The following is a 15,463-nucleotide window of genomic DNA, read 5'->3' as shown; positions in this document are numbered from 1 at the left end:
GTAAACATAGTGTATTTCACGAGTGCACCTCATAATAGTGAAATATGAAGCTATACTTGGTAGCCGGCCGCGGTGGTCTCGCGGTTCTAGGCGCGCAGTCCGGAACCGTGCGACTGCTACGGTCGCAGGTTCGAATCCTGCCTCGGGCATGGATGTGTGTGATGTCCTTAGGTTCGTTAGGTTTAAGTAGTTCTAAGTTCTAGGGGACTGATGACCACAGCAGTTGAGTCCCATAGTGCTCAGAGCCATTGGAACCATTATACTTGGTAGAACTGAAATATGCACGTGAAAATGACAATAAGTGTGTAACTAAGTGACAAAACTGTCACCACAGCATAACTGTAATAATGGTGCTTCATCTTCATGTAAGTACAGATATATTTTCGTCAAATGCTGCCTTACCACTTACAATTGTCCCACTTGTATCTGTGTAGTCACCAGCAAATATTTTTTTGTATTTATACAGTGATCTCCAACAGTATAAACATGTAAATGAATGTATAAACACCTGAGGATGGGCGCAAGCCCGAAACCGGTCGTGTGACAAATAAATAACCTTTTATTGTGACTGGTAGCGGATATTTTTCTATACCCGATAAAGGAACATCAGGCAGTTCGACAGCATCCACTATGGATAAAATACATGAAATTTGTTCTCTGAGCCCTATATTAAACACTTAATTGCAGAGTATTCTAGGTGTAGATCTCGTTCGCTGTAAACGATATCACACTTCAATTCAATTAAACGTCACTGCATTTTAGAGCGTGCAATTTCATCCATTTAGGTGTCAAAGTACAGGGTGGGCAAAATAAAACGCGCAGAAAATATTTCAGTCCACCTTGAGATAGGCAACCCAACTTACACCAATTATGTTGGGTTGGATTAAAATATTTTCCAGGCGTTTCATTTTGCCCACCCTGTATATATGCAGTGCCAACACGTTTAGCTTTTGTCTCAATTCCCCTTTTTTCTCTTGGCCTTTTTTTCCCCAAAACTTGTGTAAGCCTCTGCGGAAAGAAGTACCGATAGGCGAACGCGTCGCGGCCTGCATGTGGGTCAGCGGCATGGAGCGAGGTGCGCCGCGAGCGGCTAACTGTACCGCGAGAACGGGCGGCCTTCACAAGTACGAAAGCAGGCAGAGTACTCGGACCGCCTGCGCCTACCCGCCGGCGAGGCGTCCTCTTCAGCTGCCGACTCGCTGCCACCACAGGCTCGCTGTGCTGTTACAGCAGGCGAAAGAGAAAATGTCACGCCGCGAAGGAACCACAGGGCAGCGTGATGTAGCGCATATTGCTGGCAGTGACGTAAATACAAGTTTACTGCCACACCAATAACACTGAGCTCCTAGGTCCTTGAGGAAGAACGCCACATATTATTTTTACTGCTCGCTTTTGTGCAATCAATATTTTCTTTCTAACAAGGGAAACTCCCCATCAGATTTAGGGCCCAGTGGACAGCCCATCAAAAACTGAACACAGATCAGGCATGAAAACAGGAAGAAATTTCACTGAACTGCAAAAGAAAGCAAAATAGAAACAGTGAACAGTCCAAGGACAAGAAGTGCAATATAGAGCAGTCGTTCATTGCTTGAAGATCGCATATCGCGTCCAGCTTTTTCAGCCATGGCAACATTAACTTCAACGATTTGTGGCGCAATTGTCAGTCGGAATCTCCCAGCAGCATTTCCCAAATAGCCAGTTAGTTCTAAATCCCGATGTTCTTCAACCCCCCCGAAGCCCAAAGAGGATTTCTCCGTTTTCCGTTAATGCGTCGCCACTAGCATTAGCATTCACCAAAGCAACGGTAAATGCTGTTTTGATAAAACAGCTAGACGAGTAAAGCCCTGCTCGCATTGTTCATAGCCATGTTGACTATCTGCAACTGCAATGCGCATTGATGCTTATATTTCAAACCTACGACGCTTTAATGCCAAGTCATGACACTAACACTACTAACAACGCGAATCCTCCAGTCTGAAAAATCATCCCTATAAAGTTGGCTACCCACCGGATAATAGTTTTCCATCTACACTGACTCAAGTAGAGGAAGTTTAACGATAGCTATTCTGTACATAAGCAGTTTTCTTCAGAATGTCAGGCTAAACGACACGAATATGTGGCTTGTCACGAATAAAATCAATACATCAGTTATTCTGTTAATATAAAAATGTGTCAGTCTCTTGGAAAAATGTCCTTAATGTTTGTTATACAGGCTTTTAAAAAAAACTACACACACAAAATTTATGTGTTTAGGGGAGACAAAAAGAATGACGTTTTTGTGTCAGAAAAATGTCACATTCCGTCGCTGAGGGGTCCATGAAGGTTTAGACACTGGGTGTGTTTTGTGACCGTGTTCAAACTAGCATGTGATTAATATTGTTTTAGGGTATTGCTGAAAACGACGTCCGTTTACATTGATACACAACTGACATGTGCGTCCTTTCAACAACCACAATAGCCACGTCTGGGAGTCGGAATATACAAAAGTAACTTCTGTGTTCCACCTTCAACATTACCTCAAACGTCTGGGCTGGTATTGTTCACGACCGTCTGACTGGGCTACGTCTTCGGCCTACTTCGCCCGGTGGAGGAAATTATCGTCTCTTTCTCCAGGAAATACTACCAGAAATGTTGGACAATGTCCTGCTTGCAGTTAAGGCAACGGTTAAGGTTTCAGTACGACGGCCGCCACCACATTTTGCACTTTGATGTCAGAACACTGTTTTCCCCAATTTTTGGCTCGATCTGACCTCACTCCTACGTGGATGGAGATGAAGCGTTTGGTGCAAGAGACACCGATAGACTCTACAGAAGAGCATCCATTATTCGTGTAACAGCTGGTTGTTCTGAGCCTGTAAGGAAAGTGCAGCTTCAAATCCTTAGCGGGGAAACGGTGCAACTGTGACATTTTTGTCACATAGCTGAAGAGCTTTTCTTTGTTCTCCTCTAAAAAGTCCAAAAAATTGTGTAAGTAGTTTTCTTAGTCTCTTTTAAAGATTGACTGGCCACTTAATAAAAAACTGGATCCGTTCCATTTGCTCAGAGCTCATTAATATCCTTTCTCCAACTGTTTGGGTAGGAGGTCCGACATTTTTAAACTGCATGTTAGAGTGTTGTCATTAGAAGGGAGGGCAAGTCTCTAGCCGAGTGTTGCCCGTATGTCCTTACCGTTATACAGTTCGTGGCTTTGGCTTGTGCCGTGTTTACCACAGGTGGGCGGCCAGAGCGAGCTCGTAAACGGAAACCGCATCCCGAAACCGGACACCGCTCTGTATGCAACGCCGCGCCTCTGGGGAAACACGACGCCAGCGGCGTCTGACGCCTCTCCACGGAACGACAGATTCACGGACACAAGCGCTTCTCCTCGGAACTCCTTTTTGTTCGACCGTCGGAAGGGATGAGGGAGACTGTCAGTCTGATCACGTCTAACAATCCTAGCTCGTACATCCCGTAGTTTAGTCTCGCCAGTGGCGAACAGCGTCGTCATTTCGAAAAGAGACAGTCAGCTTATTATTCCTTAGACGAACGCAGAAACCTGTGTAAATGCGGCACTTACGATGTAAGTTACTGATCTATATGCAACGGCCCTTTGTTTGAACTCGGAGAGGACCAGTACTACTAGGTGCATCTTTTTGTCAGAAATTAAAGTTCAGCAACTCAAATGAAAGGCAGAAAGTTTCCTGTACTGAACGAAGACTGGAAGAAGGATCCCGGCTTGGACTTTTGTCATAAATACAATTCTTCCGGTGAGGTTTCGTGAATCGTAATTGTTATGCAATCGATTGTTTACTGATTTTTCACGATTTATGCATCGTGTACATAATATCTCGCTATGATCTGAAACGTGTAACTGGTTTATAAATACACTACAGGGAATGAATCCTGACGATTTTCATGACAACTTGGAACATTTTATTTTATCTATGCCTTTCTCCTGCTATGCTTTCTTTTGTTGTACTTATCACGACTATACTGATTTTTACTAAATTTACAGAAAACCAATCGATACATAATGTACTGAAAATTTCGTTTGTTGTTCGTTCTGTCGGAGGACAGATAGTTTCTTGTGTCTTCAGCAGGGCAAGATAACTGTTAATTCGCCGATGGTCATAGCCATTATCTAAGCGTACGGTCTTTTTTAGATTTTCGACTCTTTTGTTTATTTATTGTCTTTTGACACTAGTAGAATAATGTTCATACCTAAAACTGTAGCATTTACTGATTACGCTTAGTGAAGATGTGGTTCATTACCCGATGTGGCTACGACAAAGCTCCTTCAACGATTAAGTAAATACAGTAAATCTACAGAAACACACTGGCCAATTCCATAGCTGAAGTTCCTGCAAGGTAGACACATTCGTTTTTACTGTGCTGCAGTTGATACCGTTACTGACCTATGCGGCATTGTGCGGCAAACCACAGGTTGACATTTCATATCGGCACAGTTCGTATAGCGGTGCGGGCGGCAGATAATATCAGAGCAAATGTCAGCTACTGACAAAGGACTTTTTAACATCAATACATAGACACAAAATTAATCGATTAACTATTGAAACAAGCATAAAACATAAGAAAAAATTAATTGTTTCTCGCTGTAATAAGGCAGTAAAATATTTAAAAGCAGATTTCTTAAAGTATGATTTGTACTCTAACCTAGAAAGAAACGAAAAATCTTCCATTACCACTGATAACTTTCCGTAACTTTTAGGAAATAAAACGACGCAACTAGTACGAAATCAGCAGGGCCAAGCCGTTTTAATTTTTATATCCTCTAGTGTTTAAATCGCTATTACTCACGCGATTGTTGTTCGATAAACGATTAAACGATAAAATCTGTGTCTCCCATATTCAATTTTCAGTTAATTCAAGCAGACGTTCGTGTGAAATGAATATGTTAATTAGGCACCCCTGTTTGTTTCATGTTTCCTCATTCTTCCTCTCCGTTTTCGTTTATAAGACTTTCTCCAAGGTGTTTTCGGAGAATGCAGTTCTAATGATTTATTAGTTTGTCAATCACTGGAGACTTAAATGTATGGTAGGAACAGTAACTGAATAGAATGATAGACTTGCAGAGGACCCAAGTTCAAGTACCGACACAAATTTTAATTAATTTCGTCAGCTTCTATTATTTTCGAAATAATTATTTTTTTTCAAGCTGACAACGCACGGTCTCTCACAGGTCTCAAACCATGGCCACTGTAGGAACAGAGTAGTGTACTTCTAGGTTAGCAAAGATAATTCTGCGCTGAACTGCGTGAACGGCAAAGCTAAATTTTATATAACGTTTTCTCGGTTTTCAAGCTGTTTCCAACACAATGTCTCAAACGTACAGTTACGTTTGCAAACTTCACAGTCTGTAGACTTTGCAGTTTCAACTGCGAACGTTTTCTAAATGAACGAGTGGGTGACAGGCTAAATATGAAAATGTAAGGTTGGTCTTTGGACAGCGTAGCTCGCTGTAAAGCAGAAGCATGCAATTTAAAATATCTGCATTCGTACTCTTTCATACTTTATAGGCAGGTGGGTTGACTATTGCTGAAATTCTTGAAAAAATAATAGCATCTGATGAGTGTTGTAGGAATAATGCAGGCAATGCATACTGTTAAAAATTCGAGCACGTTTCTCAGTTTGCTTCTGCTCGATACGGCGGTTACCAGATATTTTTTCGTTTGTGACCACTGAAAATGATTCGTCAACAGAAAACTATTATGCTAGAGCTACCTCTAGTGCCGTGGAAGTTGTTCCCTGATATCTTAACATATGCCCTATCACCCTATTCCTTTTTCATGTCAATGTTTTACATGTGTTCCTCTTCTCTCCGATTCTGCGGAGAACCTCCTAATTTCTTATCAGTCCATCTAATCTTCAACGTCTTTCTATAGCGCCATATCTCAAATGCTTCGATTCTCCTCTCTTCCGGGCTTCTCACAGTTCATGTTTCACTACCACTGTGCTCCATACGTACATTCTCAGACATTTCTTCCTAACCGCCAGCAAAAAGAGAGGAAAAATGAATAAACGCTACACTGAAAGCACGAAAATAAACAGATAGTGTCATAAGCAACCTGGAAAGGTGCGATATTCCAAGTAGCACGTTCGAGTCCCGACTTGTGCATAGGTGTGCGTTTTAAACCTCGCGTCACTCTGAGTTCACCACAGATACAGAGTATAAAATGAAAAGCAAGGAACTAATGTATGCGATGAGTTTACTCAAAGATGACTACATTACGATTCTGCTCTTGATAACTTAGGCATTCAAATCTAAATTAAAAGAAAAGGGACATTTTGCTTGAGCTTCCACACCTCACATCCTGGGTAACAGTACGGTAATGATTTAATAAATAATATGAAGGTATTGGTTACTGGCTCGGCAACAAGACCAAATGTAGAGTTTTCAAACCAGATGATAAAGGGAAGTTAATTATCAAGTTATTACTGTATTACTTATATCCGGCCAGGGTGGCCGAGTGGTTCTAGGCGCTACAGTCTGGAAACGCGCGACCGCTACGGTCGCAGGTTCGAATCCTGCCTCGGGCATGGATGTGTGTGATGTCCTTAGGTTAGTTAGGTTTAAATAGTTCTAAGTTATAGGGGACTGATGACCTCAGAAGTTAAGTCCCATAATGCTCAGAGCCATTTTTTCTTACTTATTTGTTAATTAATTCCGTTCAAATTATATTTTCTTCGTGAGATTGATAATGTATTAGCAACGGAGTAGAGGTCCAGAAAAAGAAGTTATTTCCAGTGAGACTACATCGTTGCCTTTGTTTCCTGTAAATCTGCGCGCATATCTTTTGCTTAATCGGAACAGAAATCATCAGTTCATCGAGTATGTGTTAATTAATTTAAAGAGATCCGCTTTATTTATTCGAACCACGACCGGTTTCGAGATGTTAAAATTCCAGCTTCAGTTGTATAAAATTATTGTATTTGGTAACGCATGACGTGAGGTTACCCGGCGGCGGACAATTTCCACCAAGATGCGTTGATTTGGAACATTTGCACTGACTGGCCCCACCGCATGTTATGCGTTACCTAATATAATAATTTTATACATCTGAAGATGGGATTTTAACATCCCGAAACCGGTCGTGTTTGGAATTAATAAATAATTAGTACAACTGAAGCGGATCTCTTTAAATTAACTAACCATGCCTCTCAGTTTCGGATGTCCTACATATCAATAAAGAGTTTATCAGTATTAACAAAGGAATCCAACGCAGGCCTTCCGATAGGAGCGGATGCAGTTTCCGCCACCTGTAGACAGCCGGTGAGTCAGCCGTATCTGGGTCAGGGAATGGTCAACACCGCCTCCGCTGCCGGCCCTATTTGCTTTTAAGGCGCGCCCAGCCACGAAAAACGCGTCCGTTTGCTTTACGGTCAGATTTGTGTACTGTGACGCCTCATTTATGTTGAGTCTGCTTTCCCTTGTAGAAACGGTTTAGGCACGGGAAACGTTTTGATTAGTTACTGGCCTCCGTCGGTGTTTCCCGCCTGCCCAGTGCTTTCTAAGTTACCTTTCTTTTAATCAGTAAACTCATTTTCTTCTGGGTGGGCGCCACAGTCTCGATAAATTTGAAGAATGACTTCATGCCACCGGGTCGTGTTTTAAATTGTACTTTATTCAGCACTACTAATTTCAGGTATAGCCTATTTACAAGTACGCAATCATATAACACATGCGGATACATTCTTGTCTCGTCATACAAAATACGTGTGCTGTGCGTAACTGTGAACAGCATGGTCGTCAAAGTGCTTGATCTCATGGTACATAGCCTCGGATCGAGACAAGGAGGGCGTATCCACATCTGCAACGGATGCACTTCAAAATGGACCATGCCTCAACTTAGTAGTGCCTGGAGTTCAATTTTAAAATACAGCCTGATTGAAAAATGACTTTCGTCAATAAACACGCGATCAAGCTAAATTACTGGTTATATAAGAAAAAGTGATAAGCTCTTGTTGCTTTCACGCCTTATGACAAAAGATCAAGCGCACTAACTGTGGGATATCTGCTATTGAGGATCACATCAACAATGTATCTAAAGGTTTGTACCAGTAATGACTTCCGTCAGCTTAGGTTCATTGGTTGAAGAATTATTATTTATGCATAATTAACTACAGAGTTTAGAGAGGACATTAATTTTAGATCCTCATTCAGTCTTTACTTAAATTGACCAGAAAGGTTACACTATTGCGTTAGTTGTTTCAACTGTTCCTTTAAGTAGGAAAGGAACACGTGGTTTCATTAATATCAACGAACCAGATGTTACCCACATGGTAGCGGCCAAACTACATACGATTTGCAGATAGTTTGTTTCCACTTTGTAGATGAATTTTAATCAGTTCCTCAAGTTTGATTCCCGTTGTATTACACTTAAAAAGTGGTGTATATGTGTAACAGCAACTGCTTAAGAGAGGCTACATCAGATCCGTCTGTAATATCTAAGAGTACGCATACTGAACGCTTTACAATGGAACGACCACATACCACAAATTGCTGATAAGCCAGTCGCCAGACAGAGGTTCATTGGGTGAAGCCTTAGGAAGCGTATTTCAACCACAAAGGACATAGCCCACAAAACCCTCGTTACACCAATCCTTGAACGTTGCTCGTCCGTCTGTGACCCACAGCAAGTAAGGCTGATAGAGAAAACAGAGGAGAACCAGAGAAGAGCAGAGTGTTTCGTTACAAGTTCATTTAATAAATGCGAAAGCGTCACGGGCATACTCAATCAACCCCAGTGGCAGACACAGAAAGACAGGTGTTATGCCTCGCGGTATGGTTTACCGTTACCGTTCCGAGAGCATACGTTCCTGGAAGGGTCAACCGACATATTACTCCCATCTACGTACGTCTGGAGAAAAGACCAGGAAGGTAAAATTAGAGAGCTTCGACCTCACGTGGAGGCTTATCAGCAGTCTCTCTTGTTACAAACCATTCGCTATTGGAATAGGAAAAGTGAGCAAGTGATAGCGGAACACGAAGTACCCTCCGCCACACATCGCAATGTGGCTTACGGAGTACGGATGTAGGTGTAGATGCAGATATATTAATCAATTCCCGAATATATCATAAGATTTGGATCCATACGAGGATCGGCCTACGTGACTGCTGCCGTCTTCAGTACAACTTCCTCCGATTGTGTGATCTCATCGCATTTTTCTTATATCAGTTAAATTTAACCACTATGAGTGGAGTATTTACTGCTCCCTGATGAAAGCTCTTTGCCATCGGTGCCGGATCGATAGTCAATACAACAGTATGACGACGTGGTCATATACCCGGAAAATTGTTTAAAAGTAAAATGGTTCAAATGGCTCTGAGCACTATGGGACTTAACTTCTGTGGTCATCAGTCCCCTAGAACTTAGTACTACTTAAACCTAAGGACATCACACACATCCATGCCCGAGGCAGGATTCGAACCTGCAACCGTAGCGGTCGCGCGGTTCCAGACTGAAGCGCTTTTAACCGCTTGGCCATACCGGCCGGCGTTTCAAAGTACATAAGGATCATTCACGACGTAGAAAAGTATATTGTCGTATCTGAGGTATAACAAGTAAGCAATCTCTTCTCAATGATCTTTCGGCTGCCAATGTGTTATCCGATGTCGCTATCGCGCTGTCGACCTGGAGGTGAAGTCGATGCCCTGTATTCATTTCCAAACGTCTCTGCAGTGTCTCACGGAGACGGGTCACGTTTAATGTTGGTGACTATACGCCCGTCAGATTAGGTCGTTGATTCTCCGTTGTTTCTTTGATACTATTCCGAAGGGCAACACTATGTGTCGCCACCAAACGCAACATTGCTCGTACACTGAACACTTCTCGCAGAAAGAGACACAAACTTGGCTCACTGCTCTGAGGAAAAGAATGAACCATAACCTCAGTGATTCATTATGTCATACGAAAACTGATGAAAATGGATCGCAATACCGAGGTTAAACCTAGAAAGAAGAAACTAACGTCTTGACAACGTGGCAGAGAAGTGCGATGCTGGTGGCTTTGTAAATTCAAGTGACGTACCTCACAAAAGGTCAGGCAAAATCAGATCCATCGAACGCCCACTTCATAAATGTATGGAAGATAGGTCTTGTTGTCACCTTTCAGGTAATAGATGCTTCCCGATTAGCACGAAAATATTAATGTGATCTTCAAGAGTATCCCAATTACATGATCCCACCCCTTCAGTCAACGTGAGTAATTTTATGGTACGTCTATCAGCTACGGAAAAGCACAATTTTCAGATCTTGCAACAGCAAAAGTTTTAATGGAAGTGTGTGAAAGTTTGGAGGAAAAGTCTTGGAATGAAAACGTCTTTGATGTATTTGTGAACGTACGGTAGGTACTATGGAGCGAATACAGACGTTTGTAACGGCGATGAAATCCTAGTTCAGCCTGTCATGAAAATTTCAGTGCAACAATCTGTTGTAAGAATCGACTAATATTTTTAATTTGACCTGAAATCAGACTTGTCACGCACAACACGGTGAGAGGAAAATTGGCGCTGCACTAAGACAATGAGCAGCTGCTCAACGGAAGTCTTATTCGTATCCCGACGGCAGTTTGTATCTTTACTTTCTCTGCTTAGATGTTCTCTCTAGGCTGCCGAGTGAAAAGAGCTACGGATTTCTTTTCTAGATTTTCTCGGAGTCGTTCACTGCAGTTCAGTAGACAATGAAAGTCATTCGTATCCCAAATCTACGCGCTACAGGAATAAACTCCTAATTGGAACATGATCAAAGATTATAAATTTTATCATAATTCAATAGCGCTCTATGCTAACAACGTAACGTGTTATTTGTCGGGCGTGTGGATCCTTTGCTGATCAGAGAGCCAGAAGGTCGTTGATCATTTGTGTCTGACAAGAACTCAAATATGGACACGAATCCTACGATGCAAGTGGTCGTTTCACTAGGCCACGTAAGTGCACCTAAATGACCGGTTCAAAGCGATAACTTGTCTGCGACATCTCTCTACACCCTTTAAATTTTACTTGATGCTAGGAGTATAGAGGAAAATATGACTATTTGACAATCGCGTGATTGCAAACGAGATGATTAGTATTGTTGCAGAACACGCAGAATGTGGAAGAAATGCTGTGAAGCCAGTAGAAGGTTAAAGGTTTGAGTCAGTTCGCGAGTCAACCAGGATGTCCATTTCTACAACCTATCCTTAAAAGACAATGCGGCTCTAACGACATGGTCATCGACAGGGTGCTAAAACCCAACGGATGCCAAATGCTAAGTTTCTTCTCTTTTTGCGAAAGTACGGTGTCTGGATTCGAAGTCCTTCTGAGACACAGTTCTAAGTTCATGGTAACCAAATCGGCCACAGTTGTAAAATACTTTTGTTGACCGAAGTCGTACACGACAGACGTCGCTATACACTATACCACGGTCTCGGAGTCTTAGCCACATTATCAAGTGTATTTGAAATCCAGTGGCAGTAGGACATCAGGTTCACGCCCAAACACTAGTAGGCAAACATCTACATTATGTTTACCGTCAAATAACATCCCAAATTGTGGCTTCAATTTGGCACATTCTAGGATGTTATTTGACGGTCAACAAACTGTAAATGTTTGCCTACTGGTTGCTTGGGCGTGAACCTGACGCCTTACTACCACTAGATTTGAGTTACACCTGATGACGTGGCTAAGACTCCGAGACCGTGGTAGTATATAGAGACTTTTGTCGTGTAAGACTTCAGTCAACGAAAGTATTTTACAAGTGCGAGCGATTTGTTTGCCAGGAACATGCTGCCGAACAGTTATGGATGATTTCCAAACAAAAATTTAAGTTTTAAGTTGTTACAAATAATCAATGCAGCGCATTTTCCGTAAAGAATAACTTTCAAATCTGCCTTAACATCCTGTTCTTTTTTTTAACTGGCTCGTCCAGCGTGTCTGTAAAAGCCGTGTGAATATGTGCTCCTCTAAGACTCTCGAAATCAGGCAAGGTAAGTACAGGTAGGCAAGATTTGAAAAAAACTGAATGTAGGTATAAAATAGAGAAAGACTGGTTAAACTGAAATTGTTTCATTGTGCTAAAATAGTTCTTCGTCCTCTCGTGCCGCCCTTACTGAGAGAGAATGCATTAGGTTGGTGTATAAGTTGTAGCGTTGTTGTTTTGCATGCTGGTATTCCGGTTGCTATGCGTTTATTTATCGATTTCCATTTTTTATTTGTAGTTTATTGTTGCTATTTGAGTTTACGTATTGTCACTTTGTCATTTGGAGATAATGAGTGGAGCTGTGGACGCTACAACATGGAATGCCAAGTGGAGAAATCGGATCATTTCCGACATATTCTTCTGTTTGAGTTCAATAGAGGGGCGACAGCAGCCAGAAACATTTGCGATATGTATGGGGATGGGGTGTTGGACAGAGCACGGCAAGGAAATGGTTTTCTCGTTTGAAGGAGGATCGTTTAGCAGTAACATGTTGCAGAACAGTTATGGATGATCTCCAAACAAAAATTTAAGTTTTATGTTGTTACAAATAATCAATGCAGCGCATGTTCCGTAAAGAATAACTTTGAAATCTGCCTTAACATCCTTTTTTTTATTTTTATTTTTTTTTTTAACTGAATCATCCATTTAGGAAGACCTTAGGGGTTTGATGAAGATCGTTTAAACACATTAATCCCCAGTGATTCACGTCATTGTACTCGAGAACTGGCAAATATGACGATCAGTGATCATTCGAACATTGTGCGACGTTTACGCGCAATGGGGAAGATTAAAAAATCGGGTGTGTGGGTACCTCACGCTGTAAGCCAAAATTCATAAAAAAAGAAAACGCGGGTGGTCTCTGCTTGCCCGTCATCAATTGTTCGTGAACAACACCCACCATTTTTTTTTCTGTATCTTTACTGGTGAGGAGAAATTGTGTCTTTATGTTGACACAAGGAAAAGGAAGGAATGGTTGAACCCAAACAAAGCAGTAACTCCCCGTACAAAGAGATGCGCACATCTACAAAAAGTAATGTTATGGAACTGGTCGAACAGTGACGGTGTGGTGTACAAAAGATCACTTCCCCGAGGTATAACCACCTGCTACACAGACAAAAAACGTTATACTGGAGTGAGGATGAAAATTAATTTCGCTATCACCTGATATACCTGATCTTGTGCCCTCAGACTTTCATCATTTCCACTCTGTGTCGAACAACCTTCAAGAAACTCCGTTTCCGGATCAAAATGCGCTCCGGACGTGGTTCGACGAGCTCTTCGCCTGAAAACCACATGATTTCTACAGTCGCAGTATCGAAAAGCTACCCGAGCGTCGGCAGACTGCTGTAAGTAGTGAAGGGGAATATGATATTGACGACTAAAGTCTCTGTACGTGTACCTGTTCTTTTTACTAAACTTATGGAAAAACGCTTCGAACTTAAGGACCAACCCAATAGACGAGATGATTTCGTTTAGTCTTCTTACATGACGCTGAGTATGGAAGAAATGGCGAGAAAGGGGTAGCAGGTTAGAGGGCTGAGTCAGAACGTGAGTCAGTCACGGGGTCTCAATTTTTACAGCGTGCCCGAAAAAGACAGTGCGGCTCTAACGACATCGTCGTCGACAGGATATTGACTCTAACCTTCCATTTTTTGCGAAAGAAAGGTATCTGGATTGAAGTATTGACTGATGCACAGTTGATACGAATAATCAACGCAGTGGTATGCTCCGTAAGTAATAACTTTCGAAATTTCTGGCAGATTAAAACTGTGTGCCGGACCGAGACTCGAACTCGAGACCTTTGCCTTTCGCGGACAAGTGCTCTACCAACTGAGCTACCCAAGCACGACTCACGCTCCGTCCTCACAGCTTTACTTCTGCCAGTACCTCGTCTCCTACCTTCCAAACTTTACAGAAGCTCTCCTGCGAACCTTGCAGAACTAGCACTCCCGAAAGAAAGGATATTGCGGAGACATGGTCCCGTGTTCGAGTCTCGGTTCGGCACACAGTTTTAATCTGCCAGGAAGTTTCATATCAGCGCACACTCCGCTTCAGAGTGAAAATCTCATTCAGGAATAACTTTCAATTCTGCCTTAACATCCTGATCGTTTTAACTGGCTCGTCTGACGTTGTCTACGAAAAGGTGTGGACATTTGCTCCTCCAGGACACTCGAAACCTAGCAAGGTAAGTACCGGTAAGCAAGATCTGAAAAAAATTGAGTGTAGGTATAAAATGGAGAACGACCGATTCATCTGAAATCTGCTTCATAGTATCAAAATAGTTCTTCGCCGCCTCGCGCCGCACTTACTGAGTGAGAACGCACGTGTTCACACAGCCACTCATGCAGTAGACACGCCGCCGTCGTCTGCTAATGGTACACTATTTGCAGATTCTTACCTTGGAGTCCCACGACCCCTTGCGCTTCCCCTTGTGCTCTATGGTGACCGTCATGGCTTCGGCGGCGGTGGCGGCACTCTTAGTGCGCCCACTGTTCTTTGGCTGCGACACTGCTAGTCCGCGGGAGAGAGAGTAGGGTCACCACAAATGTTCACTTCACAGGGGCGGCGTCATGACACGCTAGGCCAGCTGCGCGGCGCGCCGACAGGGATCCCGCACTATCGCGCACGTACACGCACGGCACAGCACAGCGGGGTCAGGCGGAAGCCGGGCGTCGGACGGCGGAGCTGCGTCGGCGCTGTCGGAGCTCGCAGCTCGGCGAACGCGTCCAGGGGCTGTGGAGGACTGCTGCTGCCGGCAGCTGGCGTGTCCGCGGCGGCGGCGGCGGCAGCGGAGCGGCCCCACCACGGCGGCGGCGGCGGCGGCGGCTGGAGGCGCACTTTCTCCGCTCCCTGCAACACAGGAATGCGCCAAGGAGCGCTTAGGACACACCAATTTCGACTTAATGGCGTGCTTTTGGGTATTTGGCGGAGTTGTCTATCTCATTTTTATGCGCAATATTTCGGCGGCCAAACCAGTCGTCTTCCTCAGGCGCTGCGAGCAGTGTTGTTACGCGTACTCTCTTGCTGGACTCCAACCAGACTGTGAAATATCATATTAGAAGAAACAAAATCTTCCAATTGGACTATTTTTAAATTTATCTATTCACCACAACCGCAACTTCATCCTGTGATGAAATTCTATAGTGACAACTCGTTATGAAGTGCGTCAGGCCCATATCGTTCCTTTTAAGATGACACGGTCCTCTTGACAACCACCTTCACATATTCCAAGTATACATGGCGGTCCATTGATAGTGACCGGACCAAATATCTCACGAAATAAGCATGTACTGGGTAGTTGTAATTAAACTGTCGGTGTTCCGAGTGCTGCTATACGGGCTTTATACATCGCAGGATACCCTAACATCGTTGTTATGATCTTTAATCGGCGCGCTCGTGAAGCATGCTGAAAAAATAATTGTTCCATTTTCAGGCACCAGGTGAAAATGTGACGCTGTAAGCAATCAGAATATGGTACGGGTGCCGGTAAAGGGAAACATCGATCAA

General features: G+C 43.1%; 1 protein-coding gene across 1 annotated transcript in view; it reads right to left on the bottom strand.

Annotated features, from left to right (window-relative positions):
- The window catches only part of LOC126198352 (atrial natriuretic peptide-converting enzyme-like), a 280,495-nt gene extending 265,806 nt beyond the window's left edge, over positions 1–14,689 (bottom strand). Inside the window, exon 1 of the mRNA XM_049934714.1 lies at positions 14,355–14,689. Coding sequence (XP_049790671.1) covers positions 14,355–14,408 — 54 coding nt within the window. The 5' untranslated portion in view covers positions 14,409–14,689. The remainder of the gene's footprint in view (positions 1–14,354) is intronic.
- Between the last annotated feature and the right edge of the window lie 774 nt (positions 14,690–15,463).

This window comes from Schistocerca nitens, chromosome 1, assembly GCF_023898315.1.
Source record: "Schistocerca nitens isolate TAMUIC-IGC-003100 chromosome 1, iqSchNite1.1, whole genome shotgun sequence".
NCBI lineage: Eukaryota > Metazoa > Arthropoda > Insecta > Orthoptera > Acrididae > Schistocerca > Schistocerca nitens.
The sequence above is the reverse complement of the archived record's forward strand: the minus strand, read 5'-3'. Positions and strand labels throughout refer to the sequence as shown.